Source organism: Sinohyriopsis cumingii, chromosome 9, assembly GCF_028554795.1.
Source record: "Sinohyriopsis cumingii isolate HCF-2022 chromosome 9, ASM2855479v2, whole genome shotgun sequence".
NCBI lineage: Eukaryota > Metazoa > Mollusca > Bivalvia > Unionida > Unionidae > Sinohyriopsis > Sinohyriopsis cumingii.
The window spans coordinates 45,260,292-45,281,808 of record NC_142969.1 but is presented as its reverse complement, the minus strand read 5'-3'; the positions used below and the strand labels follow the sequence as shown (position 1 = coordinate 45,281,808).

General features: G+C 35.0%; 1 protein-coding gene across 1 annotated transcript in view; it reads right to left on the bottom strand.

Moving 5' to 3' along the window:
* The window catches only part of LOC149791713 (myc box-dependent-interacting protein 1-like), a 124,221-nt gene that overhangs the window by 47,258 nt on the left and 55,446 nt on the right, over positions 1–21,517 (bottom strand). Inside the window, exons 4-5 of the mRNA XM_089970222.1 lie at positions 5,278–5,372; positions 113–208 (exon numbers count right to left, since the gene is read on the bottom strand). Of these exons, the coding sequence (XP_089826348.1) occupies positions 113–208; positions 5,278–5,372 (191 nt within the window). The remainder of the gene's footprint in view (positions 1–112; positions 209–5,277; positions 5,373–21,517) is intronic.

The window sequence follows — 21,517 nt, the reverse complement described above, 5'->3', positions numbered from 1 at the left end:
AAAATAATGATAAATTAATTCGTAGTAATTATTTTTATATAAAGGTATTGAAAAAGCTAAATACATCAACATTTCACCAGGAATTTGTTATCAATTCACTTTGTTGCCTTACCTTTAATGGCTGTACATGGCTAATGTATTTAGTCAGAGGCTCTTGAATCTGGTCTTGAAGTTTCAGTAAGTAGTCTGACCATAAATTTTCCCAGCTCTGAAATAAACCGATGAAAAGATTAACAACTGTTTTTGGGACAATGATGTAATAACCTACATGGAAATCATTTATTTTCATGTGCATAAATTTTTGTTAAATTTCTGACATGCGGCCTTCTTTTGATCAATAATTAAATTTGATGATATGGGAAGAGGGTCACATTGTCTTCACTACTGCATCTTTAAATTCGGACTTTGCAACTGCCAAAATCCATGATGATACTAATTCAAATGAAGTGATGCTCTACAGGCCAAAAAGAATATCCTAGGAATAATATAATTTCTTCATCGTAAATGAATTATTTGTATAAACCATTTCTTCTGAATTACTCCATGCAGGAACCAGCTTTGATATTCTTGAGCAATAAGATTTTCAAACTTGCCACTGTGGCAGCCATACTGGATGTTAGATGGGTATCTTCCTCATTCCCGACAAAAAATAATTAGAAGACATTTGGTGAAAGTCCATGATGACATGACCATCCATTCAGATGAATTAGCAACTAAATTTGTTTATTGTGGCAACCATATCTGAGATCAAATTGGCACCATTTTCGTTTTTATTCAGGAACAACTTCGTATCATAATAAGTCTTTTGGTGAACACGCCATGCCAATGTGACTTTCTATTTAGGAGAAGGAGCAACAAGATTTTCAAGATGGCTCTTGCTGGCCATAGTTCATAAGAAGTCGTCTGGTGAAAATGTTAGCATGGATTTCTTTCCACAAGTAGCGATATGATTATCAAGATAGCTGCAACTGTGGTTATCAAACTGGCACTTTTTTCATTTAAGAGCAACCAGACATCACAAGAATCTTTTTGTAAAAACCCCAAGCTGATACTTCCATCCATCATGGTGCAACAAGACTGTTTGGGGAGCACCATTTTCTTATATCGCACACAAAATTAGTACAAGAAAATTCAAGCTATTTTGCTTGGAACCGCTATTACATTGTATCCCTAGAATATAATTGTATCACATGATATAGTTATCTTGATACTCTATGTGCAACAGTCACTGATACCCAAAATAAAGTTCATTTGGAACCTTAGCTGTCCGGAATTCTATGATCAATAAAGTTCATTTGGAACCTTAGCTGTCCGGAATTCTATGATCAATTGCTGAGTCAGCTGAAATCTACTTCAAAACTGCTCATTCCAAGTTTTACTCCAAAGTATGCCAATAAATGTAAGGGATACATCTGTCTAAGGTATGTTTTTCTAAACTCAAAACAGTAAGTAAAACTTTTACATTGGGTCCAAGTTTATAATACTTAAATGACTACTTCAAGCGAAGATCTGTGCTATCAGGAGTACAATATATCGGAAGTTTGAACTGGTTACTAAATTCAATGAAAAAGTTTTAAATAAATTTTCCTAATTACATATATATTAATACTTACAATACAGTGTATCCCTTAAGGGTGCAAGACAAAAATCTAAATGGTATCAAAACTGTGGGTCAAACTGAGTAAAACCAATCTTTGGTAACAAAACTGGTTGCTGAATTAAAAATGTGAGGGTCTCTAAAGTGCAAATGAGGATAAAGGAAAACACTGCAATATTTATTAAACAAGAGTCCCTATATGGGTATGATGCTCACCTGTTAGAATTTACAAGAATCCAAGACAAGTCCTAAAGTCCCTTGCTTCTTTTCAACCCTTGAGAATTGAAACCATCTTTAACAGTCTTTAGAAACTCAAACACCAAATTGGGTAAGAAACAACTTTCTTATGCCAATGTTAACAAACATATAAAATTCTTTGTCATGATCTTTGACCCTAAACCTAATATCATGGCTAGAACATTTTTGTACTTGACTCAACAATGCCAAAATATAAACACGTGCTACTTTGGTTAGATCTGTAAATAAAGTAATTCTGGACAAAATAGTTATTAAGGTTATATAATTCAGGGCATTTTTTAGTTATATCTGCAAGAAAAGTTTAGAAAATAAAACTTTTTTCATGCTTGTTTGTGTTAACATGATAACATGCCAGTACAACTAAAAATCACAGTCAATACCTTTGACTTCAATTCAACATCAGAATGCTGACTATTAACTTGTTTACTGGAATGAAACTAAACACAAAATCTGATTAAAATATACCATATTCAGTGAAATACAGAAATGCAAGCAATGACCTTTAACTTGACTCCAAGGTCAATAAGGTCTAGGTTTCAAAACCCTACATGAAAAGTAATATGCTAAAAGTGTTTTAGTGATTAGTCTGGCACACTAACTGCTAAGATACTGAGGTTCCTCCCGCAATATTTGGCAAAACTACTTTAATAAAAAGATCATCTATGACACTCACCTATGCAACCAGTACAGTAACTAATGATTTTTTTCAAAAATCCGTCAGTTTAAAAGTTACTGACTTCTACAGTCTAGCTATTAACGGAGGGTTGAAGAAATAATATGGAACAAAAAACAGGCTCAATGCGATCAACATAATCTGTTAAATAATGATAATGAAGTTCATATTTATTTATAAAGGTTTTCTTTTCTTTATCTCTTAACTGATACTGAATTTGTGCAAATTCATGACTTAAAATATTTTTTAACTAAGTAACTTTGTGAGCATTTTGTATTAAAATAAACAGAAGCTGACAAAACTATCAAGGGAGGTAACCATTCCAATTCTGCAAAGGTTGACAATTTGAATTCTGTCCCTTTAAACAACTATAATAATAATAATAATAATATTAATGAGGACTTTGTATAGCGCCTAATCTTTAGAAGCTCTAAGCGCTTTACAACACCTTCTACATGTTAGCTTCAGGTAAATTTCCAGTTTTCTCACTTTTTAGCAAAAGTTGTAAAGTCTGAATCAGAGTATCTCAAATTACATGAGATACAAATTATATGGGATACAGATTATATGGGATACAACAGATACGGGATACATCTCAACATATGACTCTACGGTAATAGTTGTCTCTCATTATAAAGTTCCTATGTGGTCTGTTCCCCTCTCTTATAGCATGGGTATGATCATGGATCCCAATAAAATGGTCGGGGCCCTGAGTGGCCGAGTGGTCTAAAACGTTCTTCGTTATGGATCACTGCCATCTCACCTCTGTCTGCGTGGATTAGAGTCTCGGATTCAGACAATGTGGGTATATGAGAAAGCTTGCCAGCAGCTTCTCGTGGGTCAGTGGTTCTTCCCTGGTTTTGCACGGGTTCTTCCTCCACCATTAATACTGGCCGCCATGTATAGCCTATCATGTGCTGAAAAATGGCATTAAACCCTACAACAACAACAGCTAAAATGGTCAAATTTGCTTTAATCAATGCTACTTTATCTGCTTCACTTGTTTTAGTTCCCTGCAAATGGGAACCAATCATAATGTGATTTCACATCAGTCATATATCCTATTTCTAAATAATTATTTACTATAATGACACAGCTTTTTTGGAAGATACCTCAATATAATATAACGTGAACATTATAAAGAGGGTATACTGTACAATTAATCTCCCATAAACACTTATAAATAGTATTATAAAGATGGAGTACTGTACCATTAATCTCCCTTTAATAGTATTATAAAAATGAAAGATGAAGCATTCTGCCATTAATCTCCCTTTAATAGTATTGACAAGATGGAGTATTGTATCATTAATCTCCCTTTAATAGTATTATAAAGATGGAGTACTGTATCATTAATCTCCCTGTAACAGTATTATAAAGATGGAGTACTGTACCATTAATCTCCCTTTAATAGTATTATAAAGATGATGTACTGTAACATTAATCTCCCTTTAATAGTATTATAAAGATGGAGTACTGTATCAATAATCTCCCTGTAACAGTATTATAAAGATTGAGTGCTATACCATTAATCTCCCTTTAATAGTATTATAAAGATGATGTACTGTAACACTGATCTCCCTTTAATAGCATTATAAAGATGGAGTACTGTATCATTAATCTCCCTGTAACAGTATTATAAAGATGGAGTGCTGTACCATTAATCTCCCTTTAATAGTATTATACAGATGGAGTACTGTACCATTGATCTCCCTTTAATAGTATTATAAAGATGGAGTAATATACCATTAATCTCCCTGTAACTATTATAAAGATGGAGTACTGTATCATTAATCTCCCTGTAACAGTATTATAAAGATTGAGTGCTATACCATTAATCTCCCTTTAATAGTATTATAAAGATGATGTACTGTACCATTAATCTCCCTTTAATAGTATTATAAAGATGGAGTAATGTACCATTAATCTCCCTGTAACTATTATAAAGATGGAGTGCTGTATCATTAATCTCCCTGTAGAACACACGGTACTAATAATATGGAAAAATGGTATCCAGCCTGGAAATGGGTGTACATAAAATAGAGTATATATGGGTTTGCCTGACCAGGATTGGATAATAATGTAAGTTATATTTTAGGAAAAATAATCTTTTCAGATCTTATCCTAGTTGTAAGTGAAAAAAATAGAGACATTGTTTTATTGATGGAATTTCAGTCCTTTAACAGTCTTGAGTTTGGAACACTTGTTACTAAATTAGCACCTGACTCTTTGGTGCGGAATTGAAAGCACATGTTTCAAACACATGTAGGTCCAGAAAATGCCACGGCTCATATCCTTTCCTCTGTACAGAAGCTGACATCCTGGTTTCATCTATACTGATAAATCTAGGTTTGATCATGAGCACTCAAAATTTATTAGTTATTGAATTTTTAATGTCATGGTGTTTGCATAGGTTTACTATGGGAATTGAATTAGTACTGTGAGTCCTGTAACAATATTTTAAAGATGGAGTACTGTACCATTAATCTCCCTTTAATAGTATTATAAAAATGGAGCGCTGTACCATTAATATTTCATTATGTCAATCCACAGCTTTTACAATAAAAAATTTTTACAAATTTTTTAATGTACATTATCATGTAAGAACTTTTTGCCTGATAAGAAGCCTATTTTTTCCCAAAAATTTTACATAATAAATTTTCCTGTAAAAGAGTTTAACACTTCTGATAGCACACTAAGCGATGAAGCTGGTCAACTGGAGTTATGAGTGGATAAATAAATTAATGACCTCTAACAGCTGTTGTATCTGACTGCGATCTGTCCATTCTTGTTCATAGGTATCCGCCAGTGTGGTAAAGAATGACTTGGATGCAGCCGACAAATCTACAAATACAAATAGAAAACATGAAAGCCATAATAAAGAAAAGTTTGAAAATGGGAGTTCTGAGAAACGACGCAGTTCGCATGCACTATACTCATGGTCTACTTATTAAGCGTATAATCTAAATGTTGACAAATGATGACATGGAGAATGTAACTCAGGCTGTACATCTCTCCCTCATTATAACAGCAGTTTGCACATCTCTCCTTCATTATAACACAGCAGTTTGTACATCTCCTTCTCATGATAACACAACAGTTTGTACATCTCTCCCTCATTATAACACAGCAGTTTGGGTCCTTAGCTACTGTACTGAACCACAGTTGAGCAAGAAGGGCAGAAAATTTGATGAACAAATGAAACATATAATAATAATTTTCATTATGTAAATTAAATATTTTTTTGCTCTTCAGGGCAATAGTTTTGTAAAATAATGTCTGAAAAAGAAACATTAGCAGAATACTAAGCATTATGCTGTTTTCTTTCAGCCCATATTCTCAATGATTACAATTCAAGTACAATGGTTTCATTTATAAATACATGAAAGAAATTACCACTCATGTGATATCTCACTGTGAGGAAAGGCCATCCAAGTAATACTCAAGAAGTTTCTCAAAGAATACATTTCTAATAGTAATGTTACCACAAACCTAAATCTGCATGGCTATATATAGTACCACTTGTTTTATAATATACAGTAGCTGTGATAAATTTCTAATAGTAATGTTACCACAAACCTAAATCTGCAAGGCTATATATATTACCACTTGTCTTATGATATAGAGTAGCTGTGATAATATAATATGTTTATGTTAATGAATATAAATTAAATGTGTTAACCATAGCTTCAGCTCACTAGGAAACTCAAATGATCCCCCCTCCCACTGACTAAACCCCTGGGAGCCCTCCTTCATTTACAAAATGACAAATGGGGTCAGTAGCCATGGTGGCTCAATGGTCTGAGCTGATATAGAAAGATTGAAGTTCAAACTGTTTTGACCTAAATTCAACTGTGTGGAAAAAAATCTGAAACTTATTCTGTGGCTTTTCTTAAACCAGCTGTATGTCTCTGCTCATCCTATGGGAAATTTTTATTAGTATTGATGAGAAGGGTGATGAACTTGTAGGAACTTGATTAGGTAATTCAAATAGAAAATAAACTTCTGGTAAAAATTATGGACTTTCCATGAACAAAATCAGCAATATTCCTGACAGAACTTCCATTTCATTAAAGAAAAAATACTAGTCAAACTCTGAATCAGTACCAGCCAGATTAAGGAGTGATTGGAAAATTCACTCTGCTGCCATAAATTTCCACTGGCCATTTTGAGTCTGGCAAGTGATTTTACAGTACACATATTACCACAAACTACAATTGATTAATTCATGAAAAAATCAAGCCAAAAGAATAAAATATCTGCATGGGAGAAAAATAAGGTCTGACAGAATTTACTCAAACACAAGAATATTTCAGTCTGGCACTACGAAAGTATCACAGGTATATTATGTACATGTATATAAGGCAAAAACAAGTGCATTATCTACAACAAAAACGTGTTATAACGGGCACCTGTTCAATGAGAACAATGCTTACAAAACACTTTTCTTCATTTTGCTGACATAACCAACTTCTACATAAAGGATATACACAAGACGAATTCTTTGCTTTCAGATTGTCCTTTATAGACAGGTTTTACTTTACATAGATTTCTTCACTATGCTATGTATCATAATTAGTCTGTCCATCTTTCAATATCATAGCACCTAAATCGTAGCTTAGAAACAGGTTTAACCATGGTAATGTTTATGTACTTTACCTATTAAAATCAACACATCTCATCTTCAAATTTTGAAGGAATGAAGTTTATAAAACATTCAAAGGCCATATTTTAAAGATTTTAGATTTCTAAACTTTTTTTTTATTGTGTATACATTTTTTTATACAAAATTTTATGATCTTTGCATTTCAATTTTTACATTGTAGAACTTCATCTTTACTTTTTCAGAGAGTGTACTTTCCTACAGTTTATTTGTATATTCTTTATATTCATATTTTCAAAACCTTACTTTCAATTAGTACCATGTATTGGTTATTGTGCTGGCATGCCATTAAACCCTAATATATATGTACGTATATCAAAATGTCTAAATAAATATATACATTCATCATCACATCCAAATAAATTCACATTTTTATTTGCTAATCTCATGATACTCCACACTTGTATTGTGTAGGTATCTTCCTACAGATGATTGCCGATCAGGTTACTCCACTCCTTACATTTTTCAAATACCGAATTTCTGTCATAGATGTTTACTATACAAGTAAGAAACAGACCATGAATATATTACCTTCTTTTAAACAGGTCCATCAAATTTTGAATTGCATACTAGGATTGCAAATAAAGTCAGCATAAGGGAAGGTAATTATTATTTGAAAAGCAGATAAGCAATTATTTTACACTAAAAAAAAAGATGGGGCAAAATTAAATAAGCTCTCAAGCTAACATTCCCTCTGGGGGTGTGTGTGTGTGTGTGTGTGTGAAGCATGCGTGCGTGCATGTGTTGAGATCCTCAAAAAATCCATAAAATTAATACAAGTATGCATGTGGAACTTTGTAGTCCTGTATAGTATTTATTTCTGAGGAAAAACTGACCTAAGGTCACTAGCACATATTTTAAAAGGATGATCATCCTTCAAATATTTTATAAATACATACTTACCACAAGTAAACATGATTCAGACTCATTACTCATTAAGTACACTGCCCATATCAGAACATATCAGGGTCCCTGCTATCAAATCTGCTTCTACCCTCAGGTGCTTCAAACGTACAATTATCTTATCTACCTTTCCTCAGTCCCACTAACCCTTCCCTTCCTGTGATGAACTCAGACCACTAATTACATGTATTAACATTTTATTTTTCGTGCCTCATACTTTTTGAGACTGGACCAAAATATGAATATCAGCACCAAATTTTTCTTTTGTTAATATTCAAAAATTTGTCTATGTAATTTTAACTTCTACCAAAATTTTGCATGTTCAGTTACAACAATGTTACTTCAGGACAAAATTAACCTGTGCCTGCCCAGCACAATACTGTTGATTAGGGTAGCTTTTAACAATTATTCTACCCAGTGTAAGACTGGTGATTAAGGTAGTTTTTTTTTTTTTACCAGCTCCTCCATACTGTAAGACTTGTAGATTAAGGTAGCATGTATAAGTATCCTAACTAGTGGATTAATTATCAATCAGGTGGCTTTTAACCAGTCTCTACCCAGTGCAATGATGTTGATTAACAGAGATGGGTATCACAAAAAATTCTGTATCAATGTATACCATGGTATTCATCAATATACTGCAACACATATGGTGGTATACCACAATTATATTAAGCAACAACAATTCAATGTTCTGTTGTTGTTGTTGTTGTTGTTGTGGGGTTTAACGCCATTTTGCAGCACATGATATGCTATACATCGCAGCCAGTATTAATGGTGGAGGAAGAACCAGAGAAAACCCCGGAAAGAACCACCGACCCACGAGAAGCTACTGGCAAGCTTTCTCACATACCCACATTGGCTGAATCTTAGACTCAAACCGCCACAGACAGAGGTGAGATGGCTGTGATCCGTAACAAAGAGCGCTTTAGACCACTCGGCCAATTGGGGCCCCTCAATGTTCTGTTGCAGGAGCCTATTAATTTTTTTCTTAATTCAGTTTGTCAATAACCAAAAAAAAAATATCTGGCTTTGATTTAAAGCAAAATAATACCACATTCTATTCATGATATTATTACGAAAAAATATTATCTTGAAATAAAATAAAAGATGTTTCTGCTCAAAAGAAAATGAAAGCCCCTCCCCCCCCACCCAAGAACAGTATCTTACATTAAATGAATTTGTTATGTGTATGTTAATTGTTGTATAAGTTGCAACCAAACCAGATGTAACTAAAGTGAACTGCTTAAACTTGCACTATAGCTGATTCTGTGAAAGACATTATGATGATATTAAAGATTCTATTGATACAAATTTGAAGTGTTGATAATGAAACCTGCGATTTGAGAGTTGCACTATTGATATAATAGGTACGGAAACTTCGAATGGGATACCAACACCTGGCCAAATAATTTATAAGAGAGAACCAGTAAACATCAAACATGCTTGATCAACAAATGAGAATATATTAAGTGGACTAAAGAAATACTCTATAGTTCAGACAGACAACAAATCATAGGATGATCTGGAGTCTTACAAAGGAATACATATACTTAACACATTCAACGATGCTAGTAAATAACCAAAACATGGCATGTGTTTTTGTTTGTTTGGGTTTGTTTTGCTTATAGGTGGGATTGGGGCTGAATGAGTTAAGGGAGCTTTTCACCAGTATCCTAAACTAGGAACAATTATTTGGAGAAAAAATGCTGTTTTGACGGTTTACGTTAACTTCAAACAAGAAATACTGTGTGTTGTACCAGGCACAAAACAGTGGGGGCTTTTCTCAGATGTTAAGCACTGACGTTTATGGAAAATGAATTAATGTTCTGAGCAGATGACCAAAACTTCATAGGTTATGAAACAAATTCCAAAATCACTGAATAAAATACAGCGGTTCGAAACTAACATTCAAAAGCTGGTCTCTGGGAGAGCAACTATTAAAACAAACAGTAAAATTCTTGAAGCTGCTGGTTTCAGACCATTGTGCTGGTAGCAATTTCTAATGCTTATTCATATCCAAATGCTTCACAGAATTACAAAACCATGTAACTGTGCTGATACTTGCTGATATACAAATGAGTGGTATAGCTTAGACATCCATTTTTTCTTTTGACTAGAAATGTGTTTACATATTATGGATGATCCACTCCCCCCAGTTACCTGAAACCTGTCTAAATGCAAAGTATGGGGAACAGACTGATAAACACTATATGCCCTACCAATGTCATGCTGGGAAATAAAGTGTGATGGGATAACAGACAAAGATAACATTATTATACCCTACCGATGTCATGGTGGGGTGTAAAGTGTGATGGGCTAACAGATGTACAAGGTTAACACTATATGGCCTACCAATGCATGATGGGAAATAAAGTGTGATACAAAGAAAGATAACACTATTATACACTACCGATGTCATGGTGGGGTGTAAAATGTGATGGGCTAACAGATGTACAACGTTAACACTATATGCCCTACCAATGCATGATCGGAAATAAAGTGTGATACACAGAAAGATAATACTATTATACCCTACCAATGTCATGGTCAGACATAAAATATGATGGACTAGGTGTTGTGGGGTTTAACGCCATTTTTCAGAACATGATAGGCTATAAATGGCGGCCAGTATTAAAGGTGGAGTAAGAACCCGGGAAAACCCCGGAAAGAACCACCGACCCACGAGAAGCTACTGCCAAGCTTTCTCACATATGATGGACTAAGAGACAGACAAGGGTAACACTGTACGTCCTACCAAAGTTATTAGAGGTTAAACGATTCATTAATATTTTGATACATTGATACTTTTGCTGTGCCAATATACATATGGACATAAGAAATGCAAAATCAATACAAAACAATACTTACCGTATACAAGTTATATTAATCTTCAGCCGTCATTAATAATTAGTCATTAATAATTAGTCATTTGGATTATTATTCTTTAAATTGATAATTCATCTGAGACAGTTGCTGCAGGCACAAGCACTCATTTTTAATAGTAAAAATGAAAAAGTTGACAACACTCACTTGCCTTCTACAAATCAACACAAAGTGATGTGGTTTGCAAAATTACCCGTTCCATCACCAATTCCTTACTAATTATTTCATCCCAACAGCTTGATCAGCACAAAGAAGACATTCCAAATGCGCTCCATGTTTATAATCAAGTACTTTACTCATCATTTATTAACCACTTTTACGCGAAGTATTTTGATGTATTTTGTCTACTTTAGTTGAATTTGAAAGCTACACGAACTGGTGTTATGTAGTGCAATATGTTACCTTGAATTCTCATTGGTGTTTATTGTTTATTCAAATCCTGGGTAAATAATAACCTCCAATCAGAACTTAATGTAGCTTATTCGCTATATGACAAGCAGGAAGTATTGGAAAACGAGAGAAACTTGCTGCAAAAGAGATCGTAAGTTTTCTGTAAAGTGCTTAAATGGATATGCTGCAAGGGTGCATGAATGGCGCAAAATTTGGACAAATTTGTGCATCTAGACCATAGTGATGCGCAAGAACTCCCACAAATCATGTGAAAGTCAAACAAATGAAAATGTATTTGGTACAGCATACAATTTTTATTTAAATATTCACTTTAATGTGCTTTTTGTGACATTAGTTGTTGTTGTTGTTGTAGGGTTTAACGCCATTTTTCAGCACAAGATAGGCTATACATGGCGGCCAGTATTAATGGTGGAGGAAGAAACCAGGAAATCCCCGGAAAGAACCAAAGACCCTCGAGAAGCTACTGGCAAGCTTTCTCACATACCCACATTGGCCGAATCCGAGACTCGAACCTATGCAGACAGAGGTGAGATGGCAGTGATCCGTAATGGAGAGCGCTTTAGACCACTCGGCCACTCGGGGCCCCCATGTGACATTAGTCACGCCAGTAGATGTATCATAGAGCTTGTCATGACATGTTTTTTTTTATAGGCAACTATTTACACATCTCGGTTTTCAGTTGGATATGAATGGTTGTTAAACTAAACTTTGATTGGCACATTGTGCCCTAGAACAAGCATTATGTTATAACTTGAACCTCGCTTCAATGAAGTTTTACAAATGCATGTTTAAAACATGGGCTACAATGTAAACCCAAAATGGCTAATTCCCAGCATAAATTCATCTTTAGCTGATGATTTTGACTGGCAAACACTGGCTGGTGCTAGTTATGATTATATTAGCTTTTAAAGTTATGAAATATAAAAGATTAGTGGAGCTGGGAAAGTTTTAATTGAGATACCATGCAGTTGGTGATTTTTGAGCCCGAAAATGGTGTTAAATTCAAGTCTGATGTACATGCTGAATGGGCAAAAATAGACAGCATGCCAGTCAATCACCATTTAAGCTAGTTGTTGTTGTTGTTGTTGTAGTGTTTAACGCCATTTTTCAGCACACGATAGGCTATACATGGCTGCCAGTATTAATGGTGTAGGAAGAACCCGGGAAAACCCCGGAAAGAACCACCGATCCACGAGAAGCTACTGGCAAGCTTTCTCACATACCAACATTGGCTGAATCCGAGACTCGAACCCATGCAGGCAGAGGTGAGATGGCAGTGATCTGTAATGGAGAGCACTTCAGACCACTCGGGGCCCCCCCATTTCAGCTAGTACTAATATATTAATACCCCTACTTATTGGACAGGGTACTAACATGAGCCTATGTGTATCAATGGATAAGTTGGGTGTACTTTTCACCTGGTGCTTTTACGAACCTACTATATAATATTCTGAATTTGTTTGTTACAGATACTGGAAGAAATTAAATATTCCTCCTTTTTAATACCAGAATTGCTGCATATCATTGCAGAAATACATGTGAAATACTGTTCACCTTCGTTATGATTTTTTTCTTTTGAATCATCCGCCATATTAGCTTGACTGATATATAACTACTTTGTTTTCAGCCTCGTTTTTGTGTGCCAAATAAGGACATTGCTGCCTTATTTGGAAATGTAAACAGATTGTACTTATATGGCATGCACTGAATAAAGTACCGTCGAATATCCGAATATGAGATAGCAAGCATTATTTGTAAAACAAGTTACCATGAGAATCTCGTTTACATCTGTCATAGTGGACAAGGTGCAGTTTGCATCTGTCATGGTGGACAAGGTACAGTTTGCATCTGTCATGGTGGACAAGGTAATGTTTGCATCTGTCATGGTGGACAAGGTACCGTTTGCATCTGTCATGGTGGACAAGGTACCATTTGCATCTGTCATGGTAGACAAGGTACTGTTTACATTGTCTTTGGCAACAGTTTTATTTGCTCCATTTTCAGATACAGGATCAGAGATAAACTGCCTTAGCCACATTGAGGTTATGATATCATAGCAACTTTTCAGTAAATACAGAAAAGGCAGAATGCCACGCCAAATTAAAATGAAGAATGCAATTTTAGCCTTGCAGGATTATATGTTACAAAATGATATATCCCGATCAGGGTTAAGATAACGTGAATAAATAAGAATGAAAAAAGTGAAATTAAGATGTAAATATATTCACTTGATTAAAATACTTCTGTCTGGTGGCTAAAGTGAGTCCTGTATCTGATCAAATCAAGAGGCCTTAGATGGCCTAAAATGCTAAATAAAAATCACTGTTGTCAAGCAATGACTGACAAGATCTGCTTACTCATCAATCAAATCAACTGAAACTGATTTTGAAAACTAATAAGGAAAATAACTGAGTAAGAAAATGATTCACTATTCTTAAATGTTGTTATTCTTGACAGAAAGCAAATTATAATCAACTGTGTAAATTTGAGCAAGTTCTACCAAGCGAGCTAACTGGCATAACTTAACAGCAGTTTTAATGAAAATAAAAAACAGAATTTTGTGTTTTTTAACAAACAATCTCTATGTATGAGCCTTGCTTTGAAATATATAATAATGAATGTCAGAATTGATTCTAAAATACATAGCCCATATGGTTAAAAACTTAAATTATAACTCTGGAAAAAACTTCAGCAGTATTATCAGAGAACTTTATTATTATTATTATGAATACAAAATCAGTGGTATATATCAGAGTGACTTTAGATAAGTGATGTAATGTAGATATTAAAGTCTGATGGACATTTAACATCAAACAAGCCAAAAATATTATTAAAAATGATGGTGTTGAAAAGTATAATGAAATATATTTTTCAGCAAGAAACATTTGATCACTGATACAAGACACATGAATATTTGTCTTTTATCAACACACCAACAAATAAAAGCAGTTTCATTAATATCCAGCATGATGAATGTCTATGACCTAACACATGTATAAAGCTTTCTCAATGGTCTGTTCAACAAATGAGCACTAACTGCAGAGCATTGTGACAGCTACCATGGATAATTCTGCTATATTAGTTACGGCTGCCTGGAGGCCCTAACTTCCATCTACAGCTCTGGAATTTTTATTTTGAAATATCCCAATCAAAATTTAGTCAATTGTGCATACCCAAACTTTTCCTCCATTCCATTCATATTTCTTACACATGTTACTAGCTTGGAATTATAATTTTACCCTTTTTCTCCACACCAGATGTCTGCTAAATCATAAAGAACTCGACCTTGTTTGTGGTTGTGGTTGTTGTTGTGGTTGATGTGGGGTTTAACGCCATTTTTCAGCACACGATAGGCTATACATGGCGGCCAGTATTAATGGTGGAGGAAGAACCCGGGAAAACCCCAGGAAGAACCACCGACCCACGAGAAGCTACTGGCAAGCTTTCTCACATACCCACATTGGCTGAATCTTAGACTCGAACCGCCGCAGACAGAGGTGAGATGGCAGTGATCCGTAACGAAGAGCGCTTTAGACCACTCGGCCACTCGGGGCCCCCGACCTTGTTTGTAAGAGTAATTAAGCATAATAAGTCAAGGTCCAAGCTGGACAGTTATATTTGGAAAAATTACCTCGCCTGCCAGACTAGCTGAAGTTGGCGAAAATATGGAGTAGCTGTTTCAGTTACTTTTTTTAATAGTCACTTTTGACTAATGTTTTTGCCTCTTTTTGTGTCTGATTATTAAAATGATCAAATATGATTAAAGGTTTACAAAAAATATTAAAACTTTTATTATTTTACTTCATCACCGCTGTTGTATAGCATAAAATGGCAATCTTGAAGATAGGTTACAGTAAGGAAATTTGTCAAATCTTGGCCACATAAGTTTTTTATATGTTTCTGTGACAAAATATGGGGCAACATTATTTATTTTATTAGTAATGGATAAGGATACATCAACTTAGTCATAATTTGTTTCTGACTGGGCTACTACACAAATTCAGTTTTTCATTTGCTTTTCAAGTTTTCAAGTTGAGAATTTTTGGCGGATATTCCATAAACAGCAATGTAATTTCTGGCATTTATGATGATCATCAAACGAGCACAAAATCTGACTACAGAAACAGAACTCCATGTTCTATCTATCTCTCCATCTTCCTCTTTGAAGGTAAAATTGACACAAAAGTCACTCTACTGAAATAAAAGGGGTGGGGGTAATGTCATGAATTTCAATGCAAGTCAAAGTGAATTTTGCCTGTTGGGCCTGACACAGTAAAATGGCAGACTTTGGGTGACTCTTTCACCTGAATCAGCCCCAAGCATATGGACCCTGTACGTACTGCAATAGTTGGACATATGTGCACTGTCGAAATGCTGACAAGCAAGCAGACAGTCCATCCATTGTCACAATGGTGGGTATGTATTACTTCCATAATTAGAACATTTTTGCTGACTGTTTGGATAGTTGACAATACATATTAATAATGGCTGATAGACACATTTTGTGCTCTGAATTACTTGTATTCAAAACATTACCTAACAGTCATATGTCAAGGTATGCCTGGCCTGGTTTTAAAATGACTTAATAACAACTTAACTTCTGATGAACCAACTCATGTTTTTTAATGACATTCTTTGTCATGCTTTTCTTAAATTGAAACTGGGATAATAGTTTTATGTTATTTTCAACATTCAAGTTTGTAGACTTGTGTCTCCTTGGTAGTAAATATGCAGCAATGATTCCTATCCTTTAAAACATGGAATTTTAATTTGATGAGAAACAAATGGTGCCATATGAACACTGGGTGTCTTTATTCCATTTTTTCAATTATATTGCAATCTACATTTGTATCATGTTAGTTCGGGGTGCACAACCTTTTTTGGCCAAAGGACAGATTGCATTTTCTAAGACCACTCAAGGGCTGCAAACACTAATTTCTTTAATATAATTACTGTTCACGGGCCAGATTTCTGTGTTGTTTTAATTTGCCCTATGGGCCGGACAGAGCATGTTTGTTGGCCAGGGTTTGTGTACCCCTGTGTTAGACGAATAAACCAGTTGACTTGTTTCATATTAAGGACTTGTTATAAAAACAATGTTTGTACACCAAGAACACAACAAATTCTACCACTGCTACTATTATCAAAATCAAATTCTCCATAAAACATGAATACAAATATAACCCATAAGACTGTATTTGTTAAAAATTCTCTCCTCCGTCCCCCCCCACCAAAAAAATAATCGCTTCACAATGAAATAATTCCCAATCCCTGGGATTGAGGCCCCACAATTTTATTGTTTGAATCATTCCAGGTTGCTTCTGTTGGCCAACTTTAGCTGAAAGAAAATGGCAGTATAGCTTTTCAAAATTATACCATAATTTTCCCTTTTACACATTTTTTGTCTAAAGCATTTTATGTGGAAAAAATATGCCTCCACAAACATAGCCAACACTGTCCATAACAAAAAAATTCACAATCATAAATATTTTGCAAACTTGACAAGGAAACCAAATTCCTGAATCCGCTTTTCATAGAGATGATACTGATACATTAACATTCGGCACACAGTAATTGAAATATAAATTCACTGAAATATAATAATGCCAAAGTGTTATGACACACAGTAATTATGCACCTGAATTTACAGTCAATTCACATTCTAGTTTTCCATTCGGAATCCTTTACAGATGATATACAATAGATATGACATTAACAATGTTCCATCAATCAGACTTTATTTAGCTGGTACATCTGCAGACATCCAACCCAAAGCCCAGCTTATAAAGACCCAACTCCGTGTAGAGCTAACAGAACTGAGTGCACTCTAAAATTTGTACAGTAAGACCTTAAACAGAAGAAACTGTCGGAAAACCAAAGTTTGGAGAAGATCAGCATTCAGGAGCAGTAAATCTTCCAAAAGATAAGGAATGTTGGAATTTCAAATCTTTCACACTACAGACATTGTAGCAATATGACTGAAAAACTGTTAAAGCTACGCTAAAAAAGCACAAACACACACACACACACACACACATACAAAGTTGCATCAATATAAAGATGCATCATATTTCTTGCTGCAGTGCAATATTCCAAAGTAAATTTATGCTGTGTAAAGCAATGTTAGGAGGATAGACAATCAGGGGTCATAACTCTTCCAAATGATAATGCAGACCACTTGAAGTGAAACTGATTCACGACCTCATCTATATAAAGTTGCATGCCAAATCTAGATGAAATGAGATATGTAAAATTATGCTGAGGAAACAAAAGACATGAGGGTGTGCAATCACAAGAGATAACTGCTGTAAATTATGATGTGGAGTGATCAACCTATAGCCAAATGCCAGATTTGACAGAATTGAACACATTTTGGTGTAGTTAACTAGTAGACACTAAAGTCAAGAGGATAAGCCATCAGGGGGAGATAATTATAATAAATGAGATGAAACCATTAAAAAGCATATAAAAGTCTGTGAGACTATGTTCACACCAAATTGCCTAAAAGTATGTTCAATTGTTCCTGGACTATGCTGGTCATAAGCAGCATCCGATGTATATACAGCTATGAAGTTAACTCCACTGGGCCACAACTCAATCCAAAATAGAGTTGACAAGACAAAAACAAATGGGGACCCCGAGTGGCCTAAAGTGCTCTTCATTACAGATCACTGCCATCTCACCTCTGTCTGCATGGGTTCGAGTCTAGGAGAAAGCTTGCCAGTAGCTTCTCGTGGGTCGGTAGTTCTTCCCGTGGTTTCCCCGGGTTCTTCCTCCACCATTAATACTGGCCACCATGCATAGCCTATCGTGTGCTGAAAAATGGCGTTAAACCCACAACAACAACAATAACAACAACAACAAAAACAAATGAAGACATTTAGTCATATGGGTCAATGTTTGTGCCAGAATACGTCAGCGTATGTTGAATGGTTCCTGAGCGATGCTAGTTACAATGATATGCTGTAGTGGCAATGTAATACTGATGGGAAAGGGGCAATAACATGGGATTCAGCCCCGTCCCCGCTCCATTTGTAAAACCTAATTCCAGGGCCTCCTCCCAATAAAAAGAAAAGGCCTTAAATAGGAATTTTGGTCTTGCACTGAGCCTGGCTCTGGCCCTGGCAATGGCAGTTGCTTTGCCACTGGTACTGCACCTTGAGTGAACCCAGAGAACACACTTCCACACCAAACTGGCAGTGTCCCACTCTCCCATACCAAACTGGCAGTATCCCACTCTCCCATACCAAACTGGCAGCATCCCACTCTCCCACACCAAACTGGCAGTGTCCAACTCTTCTACACCAAACTGGCAGTGTCCCATACATGTAATAAATCCCAGTCTCTTGATCATTTTAGGACTAAAGTACATAAAATGTCACCCATCTCAACATACCATACAGGCATGTAATAAAAAATTCATCTGCCAAATGGAATCCAGTCATCATAAGATTTGCAGAAATATGATGGTTACTGAACAGACTGACATGCAGATGGATGGATGGAAATGGTGATTAATATTGGTTCCAACAAGCAAAGCCCCAGTAATTATACAACAATATAAAATTTCAGGTTAATCAATAAATGCTAAGGTGAATCATGTGACCGATTTTTACAAACCTCCCACAGCCTGCCATAGTTCGTTTATTCATTTACTGACAAGCTGTGAGATATTACAAAGCTAGAACGAAGCCAATTTATATAAATATACAGAACAAACTCAATAAACATAAATTTCACAAGTTCATTACTGTTAACGTCAACATAACAACTTTATATCTATGCCTGCAATATACTCATTTCCAAATCTTGAAAGATGTGCATGTACTCTGACCTTGTTTATAAATATACGAGAACATGTAGTGCTTTATTCAACAAGTAAGGATGACACAAATTCCGATTCAGTTCAGTGAGCTTGCCTTGTTATTCTTCTCTTGATTAATTCCCACCACCACACATGACCAGGTTTTTTTTATATCTTCGTATCATATGCAGCACATAAATCAGTCCCATCACATTGTGTTTGTAGTAACGTATACATTTCAAGTCACAGCATGTCACATAAGGAACACAATTCTGAATTATTAACCTAAACCTTGATATAATCATGTTGGGAAAAACCTGAATTCCTAAAAATGGCCATTCGTAAAAAAAAAAAAAAATTAAAAATTGAGAACGCTCTTTCTCATACATTATGATAGTCGTCTCATTTAAAAGAATATCCTCATTCGGGAAAATTGTTCTTCTTAATTAATAGCTCCAGCAAGGTATAAACAAGCAATATAGATGTTTTTTACTGTATAATTTGTTGAGCAGAATGCACTGTAGGTGATATCCTGTTGGCAAACCAGGAAAGAAGTATGCAGGTCAAGTAAATGAAGATGACAGCAAAAAGCAGTTTGAAAGACCATGGCAGAAAACTAAAACCATTGATAAAACTTTAAATATTATCTTGTGAATTAAATTTTGGAAAAGATTTTTGACAATGTGTTAAAAAAAATGAAACAAAATAAGCTCCAAATAACAATGGAAGAGGAAGAAGACTGGCAACAACAGTCAAAACAAAACTCGGCATGTTAATATTGTAATGATTTTTTTCCCTCTGCATTATAAGTTTGCCATTTTGATAAGCATCCCTGCATTAAGATAGAAATGGTCCAGTTATGAACAGGCTCGTCAGGTAATCTGAAAGGTTATGTGGTACCTGGTGTACATAAGCTGCAAGGATTACCAATTCTGATGCATACTGTCCTCAGAGCAAGAAAAGAAAAGTGAAGAATTATTCTACTAAGTTCTATTCTATTCTTTATAGCCTAGGAATGAAATTCCTAAAAACCTGTCCACAACTCGGTCAATACTACAGGCTATAAAGGGAAAAATTATTTTATCCGGTATGCATCAGTAAGTACCTGTTATTGTTTCCTAATCATGAAACAGTTAGCTATTACTATCCTTTACATTTAAAATTCATAAAAATAAGTATGTACAATGATTCCCTCTGCCCTTCAACCACCAAACCCACATATGAAAGTATCCACCCAACTACAAAATGTCTAACAATTTGTTGTCTTCTCAAAAACTAAGTATGCAATAACTTTCAAGATAATAATTTTTAACTGTTGTAAATGAATAAGTACATATTTATGAAGTTCTTCAGAAGTCCAAGATTTTTCAACAAAATCAACTGTCTCAAGATGGCATCTTTCATAAATGTACTCATCTCCATCGCTAATACCAAATGGTATACATGTATACCTCTACATGTATATACTTATAAAATATCCACAAATTAAGTCAATAACATCCAGCTCACTTTTACTGCATAATATTTAAATAAAATTTGACTCTACAATCATGGTATATTGTTCTAAGTTATTAAGTTAAAGTATTTTCCAACTTGATAAATGCATTTCTCGGTTATTTTCAGTCATTCAAATTCCTGACAAGTTGACTGACTTGTACCAACTGATGCATGTACATGAACTAGCCAAAATATTCAAAGTCTGTCTCGATTCAATTACAATGGCCTCAACAATTTTTCAGCACACTCCTCAGTACTGTTAATGATGCTTAAAAAGAAACTACATTATTGGTTACCCACATAGAAGTTAACCCAATAGTACACCCAATTATCTTTTCAATCACTTCTCTTCACATGAATGAATCCAACCCTAACATAAAATGTGCGTGAACCCACTTTTGTTTCTTCCTCTTTAAAATTCGGAAAGCACCCTGGCATTGGAGACAATCAATAATTGAAAATGTGGGACTGACTTATGGCCTCTACAATGAAGGGAATATAAGGCTGTACAAGATGAAGGATTTTGGGTTCTGTCTGATCATTACAACAATCCAAATTTTCCACTTTTCATTAAAAAAACCAGTGTAGGATATTTGTAATACCACAAAGGTTGATCTCATTCATACCTACACCAAAATTGTGGATTTTTTTTCTCAAACTGAAATATTTCATTTTCTGTCACATTTTGGAGATTTCTGTGATTTGTCATGAAATAATTGAATTACATTTGTACAGGGGCCCATGAGTGGCCAAGTGGTCTAAAGCCCCCACCATACCGGATCACTGCCATCTCACCTTTGTCTGCGTAGGTTCGAATCTTGGTCT